This window comes from Vulpes lagopus, chromosome 2 (genome assembly GCF_018345385.1).
Source record: "Vulpes lagopus strain Blue_001 chromosome 2, ASM1834538v1, whole genome shotgun sequence".
NCBI lineage: Eukaryota > Metazoa > Chordata > Mammalia > Carnivora > Canidae > Vulpes > Vulpes lagopus.
The window spans coordinates 73612864-73631806 of record NC_054825.1 but is presented as its reverse complement, the minus strand read 5'-3'; the positions used below and the strand labels follow the sequence as shown (position 1 = coordinate 73631806).

The 18943-nt window shown below is 39.3% G+C and overlaps 1 protein-coding gene across 6 annotated transcripts in view; it reads right to left on the bottom strand.

The window, feature by feature from the left end:
- Positions 1–18943, bottom strand: part of EXD1 (exonuclease 3'-5' domain containing 1) — a 38716-nt gene that overhangs the window by 15968 nt on the left and 3805 nt on the right. For 3 of the 6 annotated variants that reach the window (XM_041746727.1, XM_041746729.1, XM_041746728.1), the window contains 5 exons: positions 13195–13263; positions 10137–10194; positions 9707–9828; positions 5604–5662; positions 491–577 (listed from right to left, as the gene is read on the bottom strand). In XM_041746727.1, coding sequence (XP_041602661.1) covers positions 491–577; positions 5604–5662; positions 9707–9828; positions 10137–10194; positions 13195–13263 — 395 coding nt within the window. Of the gene's footprint in view, positions 1–490; positions 578–5603; positions 5663–9706; positions 9834–10136; positions 10195–13194; positions 13477–18943 lie in introns of those variants that run through there. The other 3 variants (XM_041746731.1, XM_041746730.1, XM_041746733.1) reach the window with 3 other exon arrangements.

Below are 18943 nucleotides of genomic sequence, written 5' to 3'. Positions count from 1 at the left end.
GAGCCAACCAGCCACCCCTGAAATTTTCCATATATCTAAGGAGAGAGAAAAGAGCCGGGGAAGAAGACCTCAAGCAGAGCCTGTGAGACAGCAATGATGATTATTTTTTTTAAAGATTTATTTATTTATTCATGATAGACATAGAGAGAGAGAGAGAGAGAGGCAGAGACACAGGAGGAGGGAGAAGTAGGCTCCATGCCAGGAGCCCGACGTGGGACTCAATCCCGGGACTCCAGGCTCGCATCCTGGGCCAAAGGCAGGCGCCAAACCACTGAGCCACCCAGGGATCCCAGCAATGATGATTATAAAAGTGAAATTATGAAGAGACAGAAGCTCTTTGCTTTTGAAAAGGATAAACTCAGAAGAGTGAAAGACATTCCAAATAAATTATAAGATAGCAACATTGAGGTGACATAAAGAAGACCATTAAGATCAATTTGTCAGTGAAGCCACAATTATTTCAAAATAAAAAGTTGAAAATATCTTTTACCTGAAGCCAACATAGTTTCCCATGACGACACACATTAGCACCTTCTGCTGCCACACTCAGGACACTCTGCTTCTTGATGTGGAGCATCTGGTGAGAAAGAAGAAAATCTCCAGAGAATAAATATTGCTATCATGATATCATGAATGGCACAAGTAAAATGGCTAGCGATTAACAAAGTGGATAATATTTTTTAAACTTGCAAAATTTGACTAATCCAAAACACAAGTCACCTTCTTTTACACATGCACACACAGCACATTGTTTCTAATCCTTTTAGTTTTTACAAAATTATAGCACAACTGGAACATAAATAATTCATATCCTAAATGCTAATAAGAGTTGAAAAACTCACTTTTTAAAATTTTTTAAAATTTTATTTATTTATTCATAAGACACACAGAGAGAAAGAAAGGCAGAGACACAGGCAGAGGGAGAAGCAGGCTCCAGGCAGGGAGCCCAACATGGGACTGGATCCTGGGTCTCCAGAATCAGGCCCTGGACTGAGGCAGTGCTAAACCGCTGAGCCACCCAGGCTGCCCTCAGAAACCTTTTGTTACCACTAAAGCTACGGCAAAAGATTTCTATGTCTATGACCAGATTCCTCAAGCAAAGAACAATGCCCTAACACAGGGAAATTTACTATAACTGAAGGGAACTCACACAGTGGCTGAGTCTCACAGTGTACAGTGTTCAAAATGAGAGGAACAAGAACTCTAAAGAGGTCCCTTAAAGTCTTAGATTCATCAAGTTACTCAAAATTGATATAGCAGTATTCCAGGAACACATGCTGATCTTTTGATTATCTATAATTTTATCCTCTTTCAAAACATTATACAATTCTAAAATCCTTAACCCATAAACTATGAAAATATCTACACGATACAAGATTCTCCCCACTTTACAGGTAGGTAAATTACTCAAGAACAGAAGGGCATGGTGACTTTCACTAGCATGCTATCTTCCTTTAGTCAGCACAGAGTGCGTCTACATTGAGTATTTTCTATCAATTATGAAAAAGGGAGGCTGAATTTCAGTTCTACCCCCAAAGAACAGTAAGAAGGCTGCAAAACTAGGAACAAAAGCTGTATTTCTCTATTGACAAGAATTTCCAACTACCTCTTCAAATTTCCAGTCTTTTTTTTTTAAAGATTTATTTATTTATTCATGAGAGAGAAAGAAAGAGAGAGAGGCAGAGACATAGGCAGAGGGAGAAGCAAGGTTCCCACAGGCAGCCCAATGTGGGACTTGATCCTGTAAGCCAAAGGCAGACGCTCCACCGCTGAGCCACCCAGGGATCCCTCAAATTTCCAGTCTTTTTTTTTTTTAAGATTTTATTTATTTATTCATAGAGATGCAGAGAGAGAGACAGAGGCAGAGACACAGGCAGAGGGAAAAGCAGGCTCCATGCAGAGAGCCTGACGTGGGACTCGATCCAGGGTATCCAGATCACGCCCTGGGCTGCAGGCGGCGCTAAACCGCTGCGCCACCGGGGCTGCCCCAAATTTCCAGTCTTATCTCATTTTTTGTTGTTGTCATTGGACCCCCCCCCCCTTTTTTTTTTAAGATTTTATTTATTTATTCATGAGAGAGGCAGAGGGAGAAGCAGGCTCCCTCTGGGGAGCCCCATGCAGTACTCCATCCCAGGACCCTGGGATCACGACCTGGGCCATAGGCAGATGCTCAACCACTGAGCCACAACCACTGAGCCACTCAGGTGTCCCATCATTGGACCTTTTATTTTTTTTTATTTAATTTTATTATTTTTTAAAAGATTTTCTCTATTCACGAGACACACAAAGAGAGAGGCAGAGACACAGGCAGAGGGAATAGCAGGCTCCATGCAGAGAGCCTGACGTGGGACTCGATCCAGGGTCTCCAGGATCACACCCTGGGCTGCAGGTGGCGCTAAAATGCTGCGCCACCGGGGCTGCCCCTCATTGGACCCTTTAAAGAATGTGTTGATATAGAAAGAATTCTTACAACTCAATTTAGAAATGGACAAAGGTAGCACTTGGGTGGCTCAGTTAGTCAATCATCCAACTCTTGATCTCAGCTCAGGTCTTAATCACAGTATCATGAATTCAAGCCCCATGTTGGGCTCCAATGCTGGGTGTGGAGCCTTCTTAAAAGGGGGGAGGGGCGGCAAAGAAGGGGAACTTGGCTGGTTCATTTGGTAAAGCATGGGACTCTTGATATCAGGGTTGTGAGTTTAAGGCCCACACTGTGAATGGAGCTTACTTTTAAAAACAGGCAAAGGGGCAGCACCAGTGGCTCAGCGGTTTAGCGCCGTCTTCAGCCCAGGGTGCGATCCCGGAGACCCAGGATTGAGTCCCACATTGGGCTCCCTGCATGGAGCCTGCTTCTCCCTCTGCCTGTGTCTGTGCCTCTCTCTCAATTTCTGTGTCTCTGAATAAATAAGTAAAATCTTTTAAAAATAAAAATGGGCAAAGGAATAGACATTTCTCCAAAGAAGATAAACACCCAACAAACACATGAAAAATTCTCAACATTATTAGGCATCAGGGAAATGTAAATCAAAATCACAATGAGATAGCATTTCGCACCACTAAGATGGCTATAATCAAAATGACAGATAACAACAAATGTTAGTAAGAATGTGGAGAAATCAGAATCTTCATATTCTGCTGGTGGGAATATGAAATAATGTAGCAGCTTTGGAAAACAATGGCCAATTCTCAAAATGTTAAACATAGAGTTATTATACTTGTACATGAATGTTCATAGCAGCATTATTCATAATGGCCAAAACTAGAAAGAACCCAAATGGTGAAAGGATAAATGAAATATGATATATACATATAAAGGAATGTTATTTGGCAACAAAATTGAGTGAAATACTAATACATGCTGTAACACAGATCAACATGCTAAGCAAAAGCAGCCAGTCACAAATGACCATATATTGTATAATCCTATTTATATGAGATATTCTAGGGGTGCCAGTCAGTCAGTTAAGCGTCTGATTCTTGGTTTCAGCTCAGGTCATGATCTCAGGGTAGTGAGGTAGAGCTCCTATTGGGCTTTGCAGTCTGCATGGAGTCCTCTTAAGATTCTCTCTCCCTTGCCTTCTGCTCTTTTCCCCCCAACCCCCTGCCCTACTTGCATGTTTGTGCTCTGTAAATAAAAATAATATATGTAATGTTCTAAACAGACAAATCAATAGAGGCAAAAAATAGATTTTTGGCTGCTAAGGGCTGGGGGACTAGGGAGGCATGGAGGTAACAGCTTCGAAGCATAGAGTTTGTCAATATGAAAAATATTCTAGGGACACCTGGCTGGCTAGTCAGTAGAGCGTGTGATTCTTGATCTCAGGGTTGTGAGATCAAGCTCCACATTAGGTGTAGAGATTACTTAAAAAACAAGCAAAAATCTTTTTTAAAATGTTCTAAAATTCATTATGATGTACAACTCTGTGAATATGCTAAAATCCAGTGAACTATATACATTTTAAATCAGTCAATTTAATGGTATATGAACTATATCTCAATTAAGTGGTTAAAAGAAAAAAGAATCTGTGGAAAGCTAATTCTTCCTTTTAAAAAAACGCATCTGAAAAAAAAATGCATCTGTTTACACAAGCATAAACTGGCAACAAAACAGGAAGCTTTAAAAAAAAAAAAAAAACAGGAAGCTTAATGACTCCCCTGAAGTCTGTCTGTGAACTGTATGCTAGGCTCAATAGTTACTGTCATCTCTGAAATTAATAAATGATTATAGAGAAATTGCCTAAGCAGAACATGTAGAATGGATTTTTAAAAACATAAGTAAAAAAGTTTCTCTAAAAATTGCCAATGGCTCTCCATCCTACTCAATCAAACTAAAAATCCTTACCATGTCTAGTAAACCCTGCTTGATTTGCCTCCTGACTCCTTCCATTTCCTACCACTCTTCTTCACTGTGGTGCTGCCTCCCTGCTATTCCTCCACATAGATTAAGTGTGTTTCAGTCTCAGGGCCTTTGCACTTGCTAATCATGCTTTTTAAAGGTCTTTACCTAAATATCCACAGAGCTAGCTTCCTTACTTCTTTCAGATGTCTGTTCCAATATCACCTCTTCACAGAGGTTTTCTCTGTCCACCTTATATAAAATAGGAACTCCGTATTACTCTACTCTTCAAACCACACTTTACTTTTCTTCACAGTACTTATCAGGAGCTGATAATTGTTTATTTTCTTGCATTGAAATGTAAACTCCTAGGACACCTGGGTGGTTCAGCTGTTGAGCATCTGCCTTTGGCTCAGGGCATGATCCTGGGGTCCTGGGAAGGAGTACTGCATGGGGCTCCTCACAGGGAGCCTGCTTCTCCCTCTGTCTGTGTCTGCCTCTCTCTCTTTCTCTCATGAATAAATTAAAAAATAAGATTAGGTGCAACGTATAATAGGACACAACTTTTTAAAAAGATTTTATTTATTAATTTTATTTATTTATTTTTTATTGGGAGGACCGATATGGGACTCGATCCTGGGACTCTGGGATCATGCCCTGAGCCAAAGGCAGACACTTAACTGCTGAGCCACCCAGGTGTCTCAATAGGACAGAAGTTTTAAAAAATGTGAATAAATACTTCATAAGAGAGTACATCATATTATCAACAAAAGTATGAAAAGACATTCAGTGTCATTAGTCATGTCTGCCTCTCTCTGTATGTCTCTCATGAACAAATAAAATCTTTTTAAAAATTAAAAATAAAAGTAAACTCTTTAGGGTGCCTAGCTGGCTCAATCAGAAAAGCATGCAACTCTTGATCTCGGGGTTGTGGGCTCAATCCCCACCCTGGGTGTAGTGATTACATAAATAAATAAATAAATAAATAAATAAATAAATAAATAAGTAAGTAAGTAAGTAAGTAAGTAAGTAAGTCAGTCAGTCTTGAAAAAGAAATGAATGTAAACTCCTTGATAGTTAACTTTGTCTTTACTATTATTTTATCCCAGACCTCAGAATAATGCCTGACCTTTAGCAGGCACTCAGATATTTTGTTGAATTTATTAGGGAAAACATCAATGATCTCATAATAAGAGAAAAATTAATGAGACAGAAACATGATACCCATATGCAGACAACACTCAGAATGATTAAGGGCAATACTTACTGCAGCACCAAACTTCTGCTGGAACTGATCAATGACTGTGTATGTCACCTCCTCTTCCTCTGCAGAAGAATGATGGTAATAGATATATTTGTCTTCCTTGGCCTCTCATTCACTTTAGCCATCCTCATAAACACCTCCTGTATTGTAACTCAAAGGTCTAATGTTATTTCATTATCACCTGCATTATCTCAACACAGTGAACACTCTAGCATCCTGTTTCCCAAATGAGAATAAACAAAAGCCTCACCAGTGAAAATCTTATGAATACAACTATTTAATCATTTCCTGTGAACATCCAGTAATGTTTCCCTCCTCATAGATTTACATCTTAAATATTTTAAGACATGTACTTTTTAAAAAGATGTTTGTAATAAAAAATAATGGTTTAAAATAAAATTAGGCCTGGAGATGGGCCATAATCCACACGTCTGGAATTCTCTGGGTCCTTAATTATGTTTTAAAATCGTTTATTTAGGGATGCCTCAGTGGCTCAGAGATTGGGCGTCTACGCCTTTGGCTTGGGTCATGATCCTGGGGTCCTGGGATCAAGTCACGAATCGGGCTCCCCTCAAGGAGCCTGCTTCTCCCTCTGCCTGTGTCTCTGCCTCCTTGTGTCTCTCATGAATAAATAAAATCTTTTAAAAAATAAATAAAAATAAAATCATTTATTTAAAAGATTAGAGGTATAGCATAACATTTTTTCTTCATCTCCAACCTCTAAAACTTTGGAGTGGCAAAGGACAGTCTGCACACCTCTTTTTCTCTATCCACACTCACTCTCTTGGTGATTTCATCTAGTCTCAAGGCTGTAAATATCATTTATCAGCTAACTTTTGCATTTCTATCTCCATCTCAGACCTTTCTCCTCCTCTCTAGTCTGACATTCAAACTTAGGTGGACCTAAACTCTTTTTTTTTTTTTTTAATTTTTTATTTATTTATGATAGTCACAGAGAGAGAGAGAGAGGCAGAGACACAGGCGGAGGGAGAAGCAGGCTCCATGCACCGGGAGCCTGATGTGGGATTCGATCCCGGGTCTCCAGGATCGCGCCCTGGGCCAAAGGCAGGCGCCAAACCGCTGCGCCACCCAGGGATCCCTGGACCTAAACTCTTAATCATCTTCCCAAAACCTATTCTGTCCAGAACTGTTCCCATGTCAGCTGAATAGCAATCCATACTTCAGGCTACTCAGACTGAAGCCCCTGAAGTCACCCTTGATTCTCCTCTTTCACTCAAAACCACATTAATATACCAGTACACTGTGTTGGCTACGCCTCAACATACATCCAGAATCCCACCACTTTTTACCAACATATGGCTACCACGAGAGTCCAAGCCACCATATCAACTTGCCTTAAAATTATTTCAATAGTCTAACAAGCATTCATGCTTTTACCTTCGTCCTCCTCTCAATATCCATATAATATCTAGAGTAACTTTGTTAAAACAGAAGTCAGATCATGTTGTTCTTCTGCTCAAAACTATCCAATAGGAAGTAGAAGTATTGTTTTTTAAGATTTTATTTATTTATTCATGAGAGAGAGAGAGAGAGAGGCAGAGACATAGGCAGAGGGAGAAGCAGGCTCCATGCAGGGAGCCCAACGTGGGACTCGATCCCAGGTCTCCAGGATCACACCCTGGGGCGAAGGCAGTGCTAAACCGCTGAGCCACCTGGGCTGCCTGGAAGTAGAAGTATTTTTTAAAATGCTACTTATAATAGCATAAAATATGAAATAGGGATAAACACAGCAAAAGATTTATAAGACTTATATGCCAAGAACTACAAAATGCTGCTGAGAAATTAAAGATCTCATGGAGGGATATATTGGGTTAATAGGTTGGGATATTCAATATAGTTAAGATGCCAATATTCCCTAAATTGATCTATCAATTCATTGTGATTCCAGTAAAAACTCCAGTGGGTTTTTTTTTATAGACATTGGCATTCTGATTCTAAAATTCATAGGGAAATGCAAAGAGCACAGAATAGCCAAAAAACTCTGAAAAAGAACAAAGTTGGAGAACTAACATTACCAGATTTAAGCTCTATCATCAAACAGCAGTAAACAAAACAGTCTAAAAAAAACAAAACCCAGTAAACAGTCTAGGGTTGGTGTAAAAAGATCACTATAACAGAGTATAGTGTCCAGAAATGAACCTACACATACATGGACAACTAATTTTTGACAAAGGTGCAAAAGTTATTGAATGGAGAAAATACAGTTAACAAAGGATGCTGGAACAATTGGCTATCCATATGCAAAAAAGAAAGAAGGACAGACAGACAGAGAGACACATACTTGGGGGCACCTGGGTGGCCCAGTCAGTTAAGTGGTTAAGCGTCTGCCTTTGGCTCAGGTCATGATCTCAGGGTCCTGGGATGGAGCCACAAGTTGGGTTCACTGCTCAGTGGGGAGTCTGCTTCTCTCTCTACTTCTCCCCACTGCTTGTGCTCTCTTTCTCTCAAATAAAAAAAGAAAATCTTAAAAATATATATATATAAAAAGAAATTTGTTGATCTGTACTTCACATCATGTATAAAAATGAACTAAAAATGGATTCCAGGCCTGAAGGTAGGCTAAAACCATGAAGCCTCTAGAAGAAAACATAGGAGAAAATCTTTGTGACTGAGTCAGGAAAAAATTTTGTAGATATGATATCAAAAGCACAATTCATAAAAGAAAAAAATGGATAAACTGCACTTTTTCAAAATTAAAAATGTCTGCTCTTTGACAGATAATTTAGGAGAATAAAAAGACAAACCAAAATAAATAAATAAATAAATAAATAAATAAATAAATAAATAAATAAATAAGACAAACTGCAGACTTGAAGAAATATTTGTAAAGCATGTATGTGAGAAAAGATTTATGTCCAGGATATATAAAGAACTCTCAACACTGAATAATAACAGTCCAACAAGAAGATGCACAAAAGATACAAACAGACAATTCACCAAAGATATTCAGCTAGCAAATAAGGATATGAAAAGATCTTTAATATACTTAGTCATTAGAGAAATGATAAAACCAAAAATCTTCCAATGGTTTCTCTTCTCACTTCAGAGTAGAAGCTTGAGTCCCTACAATGATCTACAATGTTCTCCATGAAATGCCTGTCCCACTTCATCTCCAATTGCTTCTCTCCTTGCTCCAGCTACACCAATCACACTGATCTCACTGTTCCTTCAAGATCCTGACATGTTCCTATCTCAGGGCCTTTATATTCCTTCTTTTTTCTGCCTAAAAAACATTTCCGGGATCCCTGGGTGGCTCCGCGGTTTAGCACCTGCCTTTGGCCCAGGGCGTGATCCTGGAGTCCCTGGATCGAGTCCCACATTGGGCTCACTCTGTGGAGCCTGCTTCTCCCTCTGCCTATGTCTCTGCCTCTCTCTCTCTCTCTCTCTCTCTCCATCTCTCATGAATAAATAAATAAAATCTTAAAAAAAAATTTCCTGGGGCATCTGGGTGCCTTAGTTGGTTAAGCATTTGCCTTCAGCTTGGGTCATGATCCAAAGGTCCTGGGATTGAGTCCTGCATGAGGAACCTTGCTCAGTGGGAAGCCTGCATCTCCTTCTCCCTCTGCCTGCTGTGCTCCTCTCTGTCAAATAAATAAATCTTGAAAAAAAAAAAAAAACAACCACAGACATTTCTCAGATATCCATACAACTCAATCCCTTATTTCCTTCAGGCCTTTGCTCAAATGTTCCCATTATTGTGAGGTCTATCCTTAACACCCTAAAATTATAAAACCACTCTTTTCACACGCTTCTCTTTATTTTTTTTCTCCTTAGCATTTGGCAGTAACATACTGTATGTTATACTCCTTTTCTTATTTAGTGTCTGTTTCTTGCACCAGAGCTCAATGAGGGCAGGGCAGAGATACCACACTTTGGTATCCTCAATGTCTGGCATGTAGTTTACCCTTGTATCCTCAATTATTAAATAAATAAACGAGTCACAATATTTTGTCTTAATTCAGAGCCTAGAAACAATGGCCTAGCTGAGGATTCCATATAGAACCTTAAGTTGGAGTTATGCCAACTCTCAAGGGTTCTGTACCACAATAAAAAGAACTCAGACAATTCAGAGCCCCAGTACTTACCTGATGGGCTGTATTTGAGGTCATTCAGCAGGGTGGTGGCTGGTGCCTCAGAGCCAAGAGAAAGAGGCTCACATATGTTTAGGTCTTCATCTTTATCCATCCTGGTTCTTTCTGTATTTACACTATGCTTACAAAAAAAACAACACTCTGATGAACTTGTTCTTTGTTGTTGATGTGTACACAGATTTTGCTACATATCAATGGTAAGGAATCTGGACCTCCATTTCATAGAGGACTCACTCATCCACTGTTTTTACATTGATTTGAAGATACCATCTAAAGATGGAAGAAAACATCCACCTATTTCTTCTCATTTCTATTACCTCAGGCCATTTGAGGAATTACATAGCTATTGAATTAGTGTTAAGTCTTTCTACCCTAATGTGTACATTTGGGTAAAATCATAATTAAGAAAATTATTCCACTATACCTGACAGAAGATGTCTTTTCTCTCATTGCACCTTGTTCCACTTCATCCAGTAGTTCCACTGTAAAACAACCAAATGGCTTCCAACAGTTTCCAATCTGAAAGCAATTAACCACTTCCCTGTCTCCTTATACTCGCAGTCTGATGACTAGGTACCACAAGTAATAATTGGAAATGAAATGTTAGCCCACAGAAGCCTTCATTGGCCAGGAATAAATAGAGCAGAGGAGCCTATCCAAAGTTCTGAAGACATCTAATATTATATTCCTACCTAGCTTCTTTGGTCATTCAGCAGGATAAGAAAGCTCTTTACAGGGCACCTTTGTCATCATGCAGATTTGTTCAAGAGATATATTTTCTTTCCTATTCGTTCCCACTATAATGCATCTTCCCTCCCACTGTGTAGTGTTTGGGGATTTTCTCTCAGACCATTCACAAATCTGTCCCTTTCACTCACAGGCTGGTGTACTAACAATTCAGTGACATGAATTTTGTACAGTGGCAGTGTCGTAGCCAATGAAATTTATCTGAGGCGTGATTATTGCTAATTGAAACAGTTCAGTGACATGAAAGGCAATTAAAGCTAGACTAGAGGGGATCCCTGGGTGGCGCAGTGGTTTAGCGCCTGCCTTTGGCCCAGGGCGAGATCCTGGAGACCTGGGATTGAATCCCACATCGGGCTCCCGGTGCATGGAGCCTGCTTCTCCGTCTGCCTGTGTCTCTGCCTCTCTCTCGCACTCTCTCTGTGACTATCATAAATAAAAAAAAAAAAAAAAAAAAAAAAGCTAGACTAGAAATCACAAAAGAAATATGAAATATTCCACAGATTCTGAAAAATTTTATTTTTAACCTAACAGTGCAGGGAATGTAGGATAATATTGTATACCATTGATTCTAAGGTGCACATTTTAAACAGCTCCACAAATCAGATATGATTTACAGTTAAGTACATGACAATTTAATTGGCAGCTACGTTTTCTTTCTTGAGATGCAAAAATAATGAACTTTATAATTAATGGCATTTTAAAGTCAGTTAGGTATACTTAGGTACTGTTCAGAGAGGATCCATTCAGGGCCCACTGTTTCAAATGTTTCTTTCCCCTGTGCTATCTGGGTGTTGTTGAGTCTGGGGCAGAGAAAGTGAAAGTCACTAAAAATACTGACTAGTCAATTATTTTTCATTTTATTTTTTAAATTTATTTTTATTTCAAGGTTTTATTTAAATTTCAGTTAGTATTATTCATTTTAATAATTTTTATTCAAAGTGCTTTTCAGGGAGAGGGGGAAAAAGTATCAATCTAGGGCTGACTGAACCACAGGGAAAAGAAGGAGAAGCCTGTTCTTTGAACTTAAAAATTATGAACAAAAGCCAAGTCTTGAGAAAGAATTTAGGAAGAGATGAAATCCATGTGTACAGTTCACAAAGCTGGTCAACAGGCTCTGCTTAAGTTAGGGAGATGGTAGTAGTGATGTGATTCCTTTTTTTTTTAAGTAGTGATTCCTTTGCTTCTCTTTACAAACCCATTCACAGTCTACCTTTGTTCAGTCCAGAGCTCTGATGCAGTGCAGAGGCTAACAGATAAAATACAGTAAGAATTCAACTATGGGGCACCTGGCTAGCTTAGCTGGTAGAGCATGCAACTCTTGATCTTGGGGTTTCAAGTTCAAGCCCTATGTTATGTATAGAGATCACTTAAAAATAAATTCTTAAAAAAAAAAAAAAAAAAAAAAAAAGAATCCTACTACTGGGCAGCCCGGGTGGCTCAACGGTTTAGCGCCACCTTCAGCCCACGGCGTGATCCTGGAGACCCGGAATCGAGTCCCATGTCAGGCTCCTTGCATGGAGCCTGCTTCTCCCTCTGCCAGTGTCTCTGCCTTTCTCTGTGTCTCTCATGAATAAATAAATAAAACCTTAAAAAAAAAAAATCCTACTACTACTACCACCCTCAGAGCAATTATAAAAAGGTGTTCAAGGGATAGAGAGTGTTTATAGTAGCATACTCAGTCAGAAAGGAAAGGTAGCTGGCTAGAACTGTGTGTCTTGAAGTAGGTCTGGATGGACAGTCATTATTTTGGTGAATTTTCATTTCTCTCTTAATTCTACTTATCTCATAAAACAAAGTAATCTTTCAAGCAGCAGTAGTCTCTGGTCTACAGGAGTCATTTCCTGTAGGTAAGAAATGAATAGGTTTTTAAGGTCCCAGATCTCTTGTTCTCCTCACTCCTCCATCCCAGACTGATCTTTACTCCTTCTTGGAGGGCTTTCTGCTTTTGAATTCTTGAAAATAAGAACGGTTCTTGCTTCCCTTTTCTTTTATCCTAATTGGCTTATCTGCAGCAACTGACCAGAAGAGCTTCCGTATTTACTCCTTTTGGGAAACAGTTAGACCTACTCTTGCTAAATGGCTTTTGCTGGCAGAAATAAAGAACAGAGCTATGTCTTGCAATTCCAAAATCCAAAACTCCCTGAAAACTAAAAATTGTCTGTAACTCTTTTGGCAGCAAAACCTAACTGACATACTATTTATGGTCCTAGTTTATTCCATTTAGAATGATTATCTGCACATTTCCCTGTAGAAATGTTTTATTACAGAGTGCTTCCCAAACCTGCTTGAGATGTTACATAATATAAAGAGTATATAGTGTTGTTTTCCAAAAATCCAGGTTTCTGAATTCTGAAACATTTGGACTCCAGGGTTTCATATAAGGGGCTGTGAATATACTTTGACTCTGTAGTGTTAAATTCAATTGCTGAGCAAGACAATTCCTTTCTGTTCAGATTCTTAACTGCCCACTGGTTGAGTGTCTAGTGACGGGCACCAGCACTTCTCACATTGTAAACCCTAGATGATTAAAACTCTTTATGACATTCTGCTCATATTACACACCAAAAAAATTAAGATAAAGGTCAATTCTCCAATACCCACTGTAAGAGTTCATCAATGCAATATTAAAGGCAATACAGCATCTCAGTTTTTCAAAAACTGGAATGAAGCAGAGCAGTGGGTTTACTACTACTACAAATCCCAATATCCACAGTCAGGAAACACGCAGCTCTCACCGTTCACAATCTCGTACCCAAAAAACATCTTTACTCCTGGAACGCTCCGACCAGTCTCTACATTCTTCACTGTTATAGAAAATGATTCATTTAGTTAGTAAAAATCATAAGAAAATAATGCCTCTCAAAAATGCCATATCTAGGGGCACCAGGGTGGCACAGTTGGTTTAGTGTCTGACTCTTGATTTTGGCTCAGGTCAGGTAATCGGGGTCCTGGGACTGAGCCCTGCATTTGTCTCTGCACTCAGTGCACAGTCTGTTTGAGGATTCTCTCCCTTCCCCTCTTCCTTTGTCCCTCCATCCATTCACTCACTCTCTCTAAAATAAATAAATACATCTTTTTAAAAAAGTGTCATACCTGAGTTTTACAAAAATCTCCAAATCATTTTCCCCAAGAAATGAAGAGTTAATAATAGGTTACAAAGCTATAGCCTTGAAACAAGTAGGACAGAGAATAGAGGGAACCTTAGAATGGTCCAAGAACGTAAAGGGCAGCAGCAGGATGGTGAATTTAAATTCTTCCGAGAACATCTTAGGGACACTTTGGTAGCTCAGTTGGTTAAGCGTCTGACTTCAGCTCAGGTCATAATCTCAGGACCCGACTGAGTTGGGTTCCCTGCTCAGCAGAGAGCCTACTTCTCGCTCTGCCCCTCTCCACTGCCATGTTCTCACTCGCTTGCTCTCTCTTAAAAGAAAATATTTTTTAAGAAAAAGAATATTCTAAGGCCTTGATGCTAAGAACTATTTATTATATTTTTTAAGATTTTTAATTTATTTATTAGAGTGAGAGACAGACAGACAGACACAGGCAGAAGGAGAAGCAGGCTCCATGCTGGGAGCCTGACAAGGGACTCGATCCCGGGTCTCCAGGATCACACCCTGGGCTGAAGGTGGTGCTAAACCGCTAAGCCACCGGAGCTGCCCTATTATATTTCTATTGATTTTTACCACACCTAATTTCAGATAAAATTTTAAGGCACCTGACTACTTCTAGAGTCCATACCCTGTTTCATGCCATGCTACTTGCTAGAAAATATGGTCAAGGACAATAATCTAACTCCTGGCCCAAATATAGGGCTACTACTGTGAGCAAGTAAGAGTTACAAGAAGTTTAAATGTCATAACTACAGTATGGTATCATTTCTCTAGATTTAAGTGCTCCCAGTGGCTGTATATTTCTATATCGTGCAGCAATCCAAAATAATAGTTTCACCCTCACTATTCCACTGAAAGTCTTTTTACTGAGGTTAAAAATCACAACTATTTTTCAAATCCAAAAAAAAAAAAAAAAAAAAGAGTTTCTAAGTCTTATCACCCTTGGTTCCCATGTATCTTTTGGCAAATACTGTTCTCTCCTTTCTTTTTTGGCATATCGGACACACTTCAAATTTAGTTCTTTTCCTACTAATTTCCGAGAGCTACCATACTGAGCACCAACTCAGAGCTGGCACCATGCTAATTATTTGCCCACATTTAATTCTCCAGTAATATAATGAGAGAGGCATTTCATTATCTCTGATAGGGATGAGAGACTCAGAAAGGTTGAATAAGTTGCTCAAGTTCACATTGCTAATAAAAGACAGAGTTAGGATTCAAACCCAGGCCTCAGATGTTTTAATACACAACTCTGAACCAATGTCATATTGTCTCTCTTATTTGCTCTTTCCTGTCTCTTCAACTGCCTCTACCACCTGACATCCTGATTTCCTATATATGTATATGCATATATTTAAATATAAATATTCCCTACTTATATTATTATTTTATTTTATTTATTTATGATAGTCACACACAGAGAGAGAGAGAGGCAGAGACATAGGCAGAGGGAGAAGCAGGCTCCATGCACCGGGAGCCCAACGTGGGATTCGATCCCGGGTCTCCAGGATCGCGCCCTGGGCCAAAGGCAGGCGCCAAACCACTGCACCACCCAGGGATCCCTCCCTACTTATATTAAATCTCTACCTAACATGGAGCTCAAACTCACAATCCTGAAATCAAGAGTCACATGCTCTTTGGACTGAGCCAGCCAGGTGCCCTGAACATCCACTATTTCTACAGCACAGATTATTTCTCAGAGCTCCACTCACACTTCCAACTAACAGCAGACTTGCTGTAAGATCTCAACCTGAAATCATTATCTTCTCCCAGTAACCAACAAATTTCTTCTTTACAGTTCTATCAATTAATAACCGTACTATATACCTAATCTTCTGAGTCAGAAATGTAGTAGTCATTTTCCATTGATATTTATTTATTTGAGAGAGAGACAATGCACATACGGGGCTGGGGAGGTGCAGAGGGAGAGAGAGAATCTTAAGCAGGCTCTACCCTCAGTGCAGAACATACATGGGGCTCCATCTCATGACCTGAGTCAAAGTCAAGTCAGATGCTTACCTGACTAAGCCACCCAGGAACCCTTCCATTGCTCTTTAATTATCTAATTTTTAAATAAATTTATTTTTTATTGGTGTTCAATTTGCCAAGATATAGAATAACACCCAGTGCTCATTCCAAGTGCCCCCCTCAGTGCCCGTCACCCAGTCACCCCCACCCCCACCCATCTCCCCTTCCACCACCCCTAGTTCGTTTCCCAGAGTTAGGAGTCTCTCATGTTCTGTTTCCCTTTCTGATATTTCCCACTCATTTTTTCTTTCCCTTTTATTCCCTTTCACTATTTTTTATATTCCCCAAATGAATGAGACCATATGTTTGTCCTTCTCTGATTGACTTATTTCACTCAGCATATTGATTACCAGGTACTTATCCCATCTCTTATGTATTTCTAAAATTTGAAAAAAATAATAAATAAAATCTGTCTTCTCTTTTCCATTCCTTGCTGAGCCTTAGCTCTGACCCCCATCATGTTTCCTTTTTTTAAGATTTTATTTATTCATAGAGACAGAGAGAGAGAGAGAGAGGCAGAGAGAGAAGCAGGCTCCATGCAGGGAGCCCAACGTGGGACTCAATCCCGGTTCTCCAGGATCATGCCCTGGGCTGCAGGCGGCACTAAACCACTGCGCCACCGGGGCTGCCCTCATATTTCCTTTATTGGATCTGTTGATTGTCAAGATCTGTCTATGCTCTTTCCCTCTAGTTTCTCTCTACTAGAGCCCTTACTTCACATAGCTGTCATAGTGAAAATACTCCCTGCTTTGTTCAAATAGTACATAAAATTAGTAAACAAGTGTAAAGAAATATGTTCAACTGCCTTAGGAATATTTTTTTAACATGCCAAGATGAAACACCACTTTCTACCTATAAAACTAGCAAAAAGTTAGGAAATATACACATCACCATTTTTTAAAAAATCCAATCTTAGATTATTTACTGTATTTCACTCATACTAGTAGTAAAGTAAAAAGACACAATCCTTTTGAAAAACTATTTGGAAATATGCGTCAAAAATATTTAAAGTAGGGGCACCTGGGTAGCTCAGTCGGTTGGGAGTCTTCCTCTGGCTTGGGTCGTAATCCCAGGGTCCTGGGATCATGTCCTGTGTCAGGCTCCCCTCTCAGGAGGGAGTCTGCTTGTCCCTCTCCTCTGCCCTTCTGCCTGCTTGCTATCTCTTTCTTACTCTCTTTCAAAAAAATTAAATAAAATCTTGAAAAAATATATTTAAAGTATCTGTAATTTTTACCTAATAATTTCACTTATAGGAACTACTATGAAAATAATCACAAATTATAAGTATTATATTGTATATTTTGTAAAAATGTATAATTACATAATAGACAAAAATTTTATTTTATAATTATAAAATATAATAAATATTTTAAGATTTTATTCATTCATTTGAGAGAGAGAAAGAGCATGAGCATAGGAAGGGGCAGAGCGAGAGGGAGAGGCAGACTCCTCACTGAGCAGGGAGCCCAATGTAGGACTCCATCCCAGGACTCTGGGATCATGACCTGAGCTGAAGGCAGACATTTAACTGACTGAGCCCCAAGAGACCCCTATAATAAATATTTTTATGTATTTACTTATTATTATTTTTAATATTTTTAAGTCTTTAAAGCTTTTTGCTTTAAAATGTTTAGCTAATAGGGGTCCCTGGATGGCTCAGTCAGTTAAATGTCCTTCTCTTGACGTCAGCTCAGGTCATGATTTTAGGGTCCTGAGATAGAGCCCCACCTCAGCTGTGCACTGAGTATGGAACCTGCTTAAGATACTCTCTCTCCCTCTTCCCTCCTGCTCGCATGCACACTCTCTCTAAAAAAAGAAAAAAATTTATTTTCTTTTTTTTCTTTTTGACTCAATCCCGGTTCTCCAGGATCATGCCCTGGGCTGCAGGCGGCACTAAACCACTGCGCCACCGGGGCTGCCCTCATATTTCCTTTATTGGATCTGTTGATTGTCAAGATCTGTCTATGCTCTTTCCCTCTAGTTTCTCTCTACTAGAGCCCTTACTTCACATAGCTGTCATAGTGAAAATACTCCCTGCTTTGTTCAAATAGTACATAAAATTAGTAAACAAGTGTAAAGAAATATGTTCAACTGCCTTAGGAATATTTTTTTAACATGCCAAGATGAAACACCACTTTCTACCTATAAAACTAGCAAAAAGTTAGGAAATATACACATCACCATTTTTTAAAAAATCCAATCTTAGATTATTTACTGTATTTCACTCATACTAGTAGTAAAGTAAAAAGACACAATCCTTTTGAAAAACTATTTGGAAATATGCGTCAAAAATATTTAAAGTAGGGGCACCTGGGTAGCTCAGTCGGTTGGGAGTCTTCCTCTGGCTTGGGTCGTAATCCCAGGGTCCTGGGATCATGTCCTGTGTCAGGCTCCCCTCTCAGGAGGGAGTCTGCTTGTCCCTCTCCTCTGCCCTTCTGCCTGCTTGCTATCTCTTTCTTACTCTCTTTCAAAAAAATTAAATAAAATCTTGAAAAAATATATTTAAAGTATCTGTAATTTTTACCTAATAATTTCACTTATAGGAACTACTATGAAAATAATCACAAATTATAAGTATTATATTGTATATTTTGTAAAAATGTATAATTACATAATAGACAAAAATTTTATTTTATAATTATAAAATATAATAAATATTTTAAGATTTTATTCATTCATTTGAGAGAGAGAAAGAGCATGAGCATAGGAAGGGGCAGAGCGAGAGGGAGAGGCAGACTCCTCACTGAGCAGGGAGCCCAATGTAGGACTCCATCCCAGGACTCTGGGATCATGACCTGAGCTGAAGGCAGACATTTAACTGACTGAGCCCCAAGAGACCCCTATAATAAATATTTTTATGTATTTACTTATTATTATTTTTAATATTTTTAAGTCTTTAAAGCTTTTTGCTTTAAAATGTTTAGCTAATAGGGGTCCCTGGATGGCTCAGTCAGTTAAATGTCCTTCTCTTGACGTCAGCTCAGGTCATGATTTTAGGGTCCTGAGATAGAGCCCCACCTCAGCTGTGCACTGAGTATGGAACCTGCTTAAGATACTCTCTCTCCCTCTTCCCTCCTGCTCGCATGCACACTCTCTCTAAAAAAAGAAAAAAATTTATTTTCTTTTTTTTCTTTTTTTTTTTAATTTTTTTTCATTTATTTATGATAGTCACAGAGAGAGAGAGAGAGGCAGAGACATAAGCAGAGGGAGAAGCAGGCTCCATGCACCGGGAGCCCGACGTGGGATTCGATCTCGGGTCTCCAGGATCGCGCCCTGAGCCAAAGGCAGGCGCCAAGCCGCTGCGCCACCCAGGGATCCCAGAAAAAAATTTAAATAAAAGTTTAGC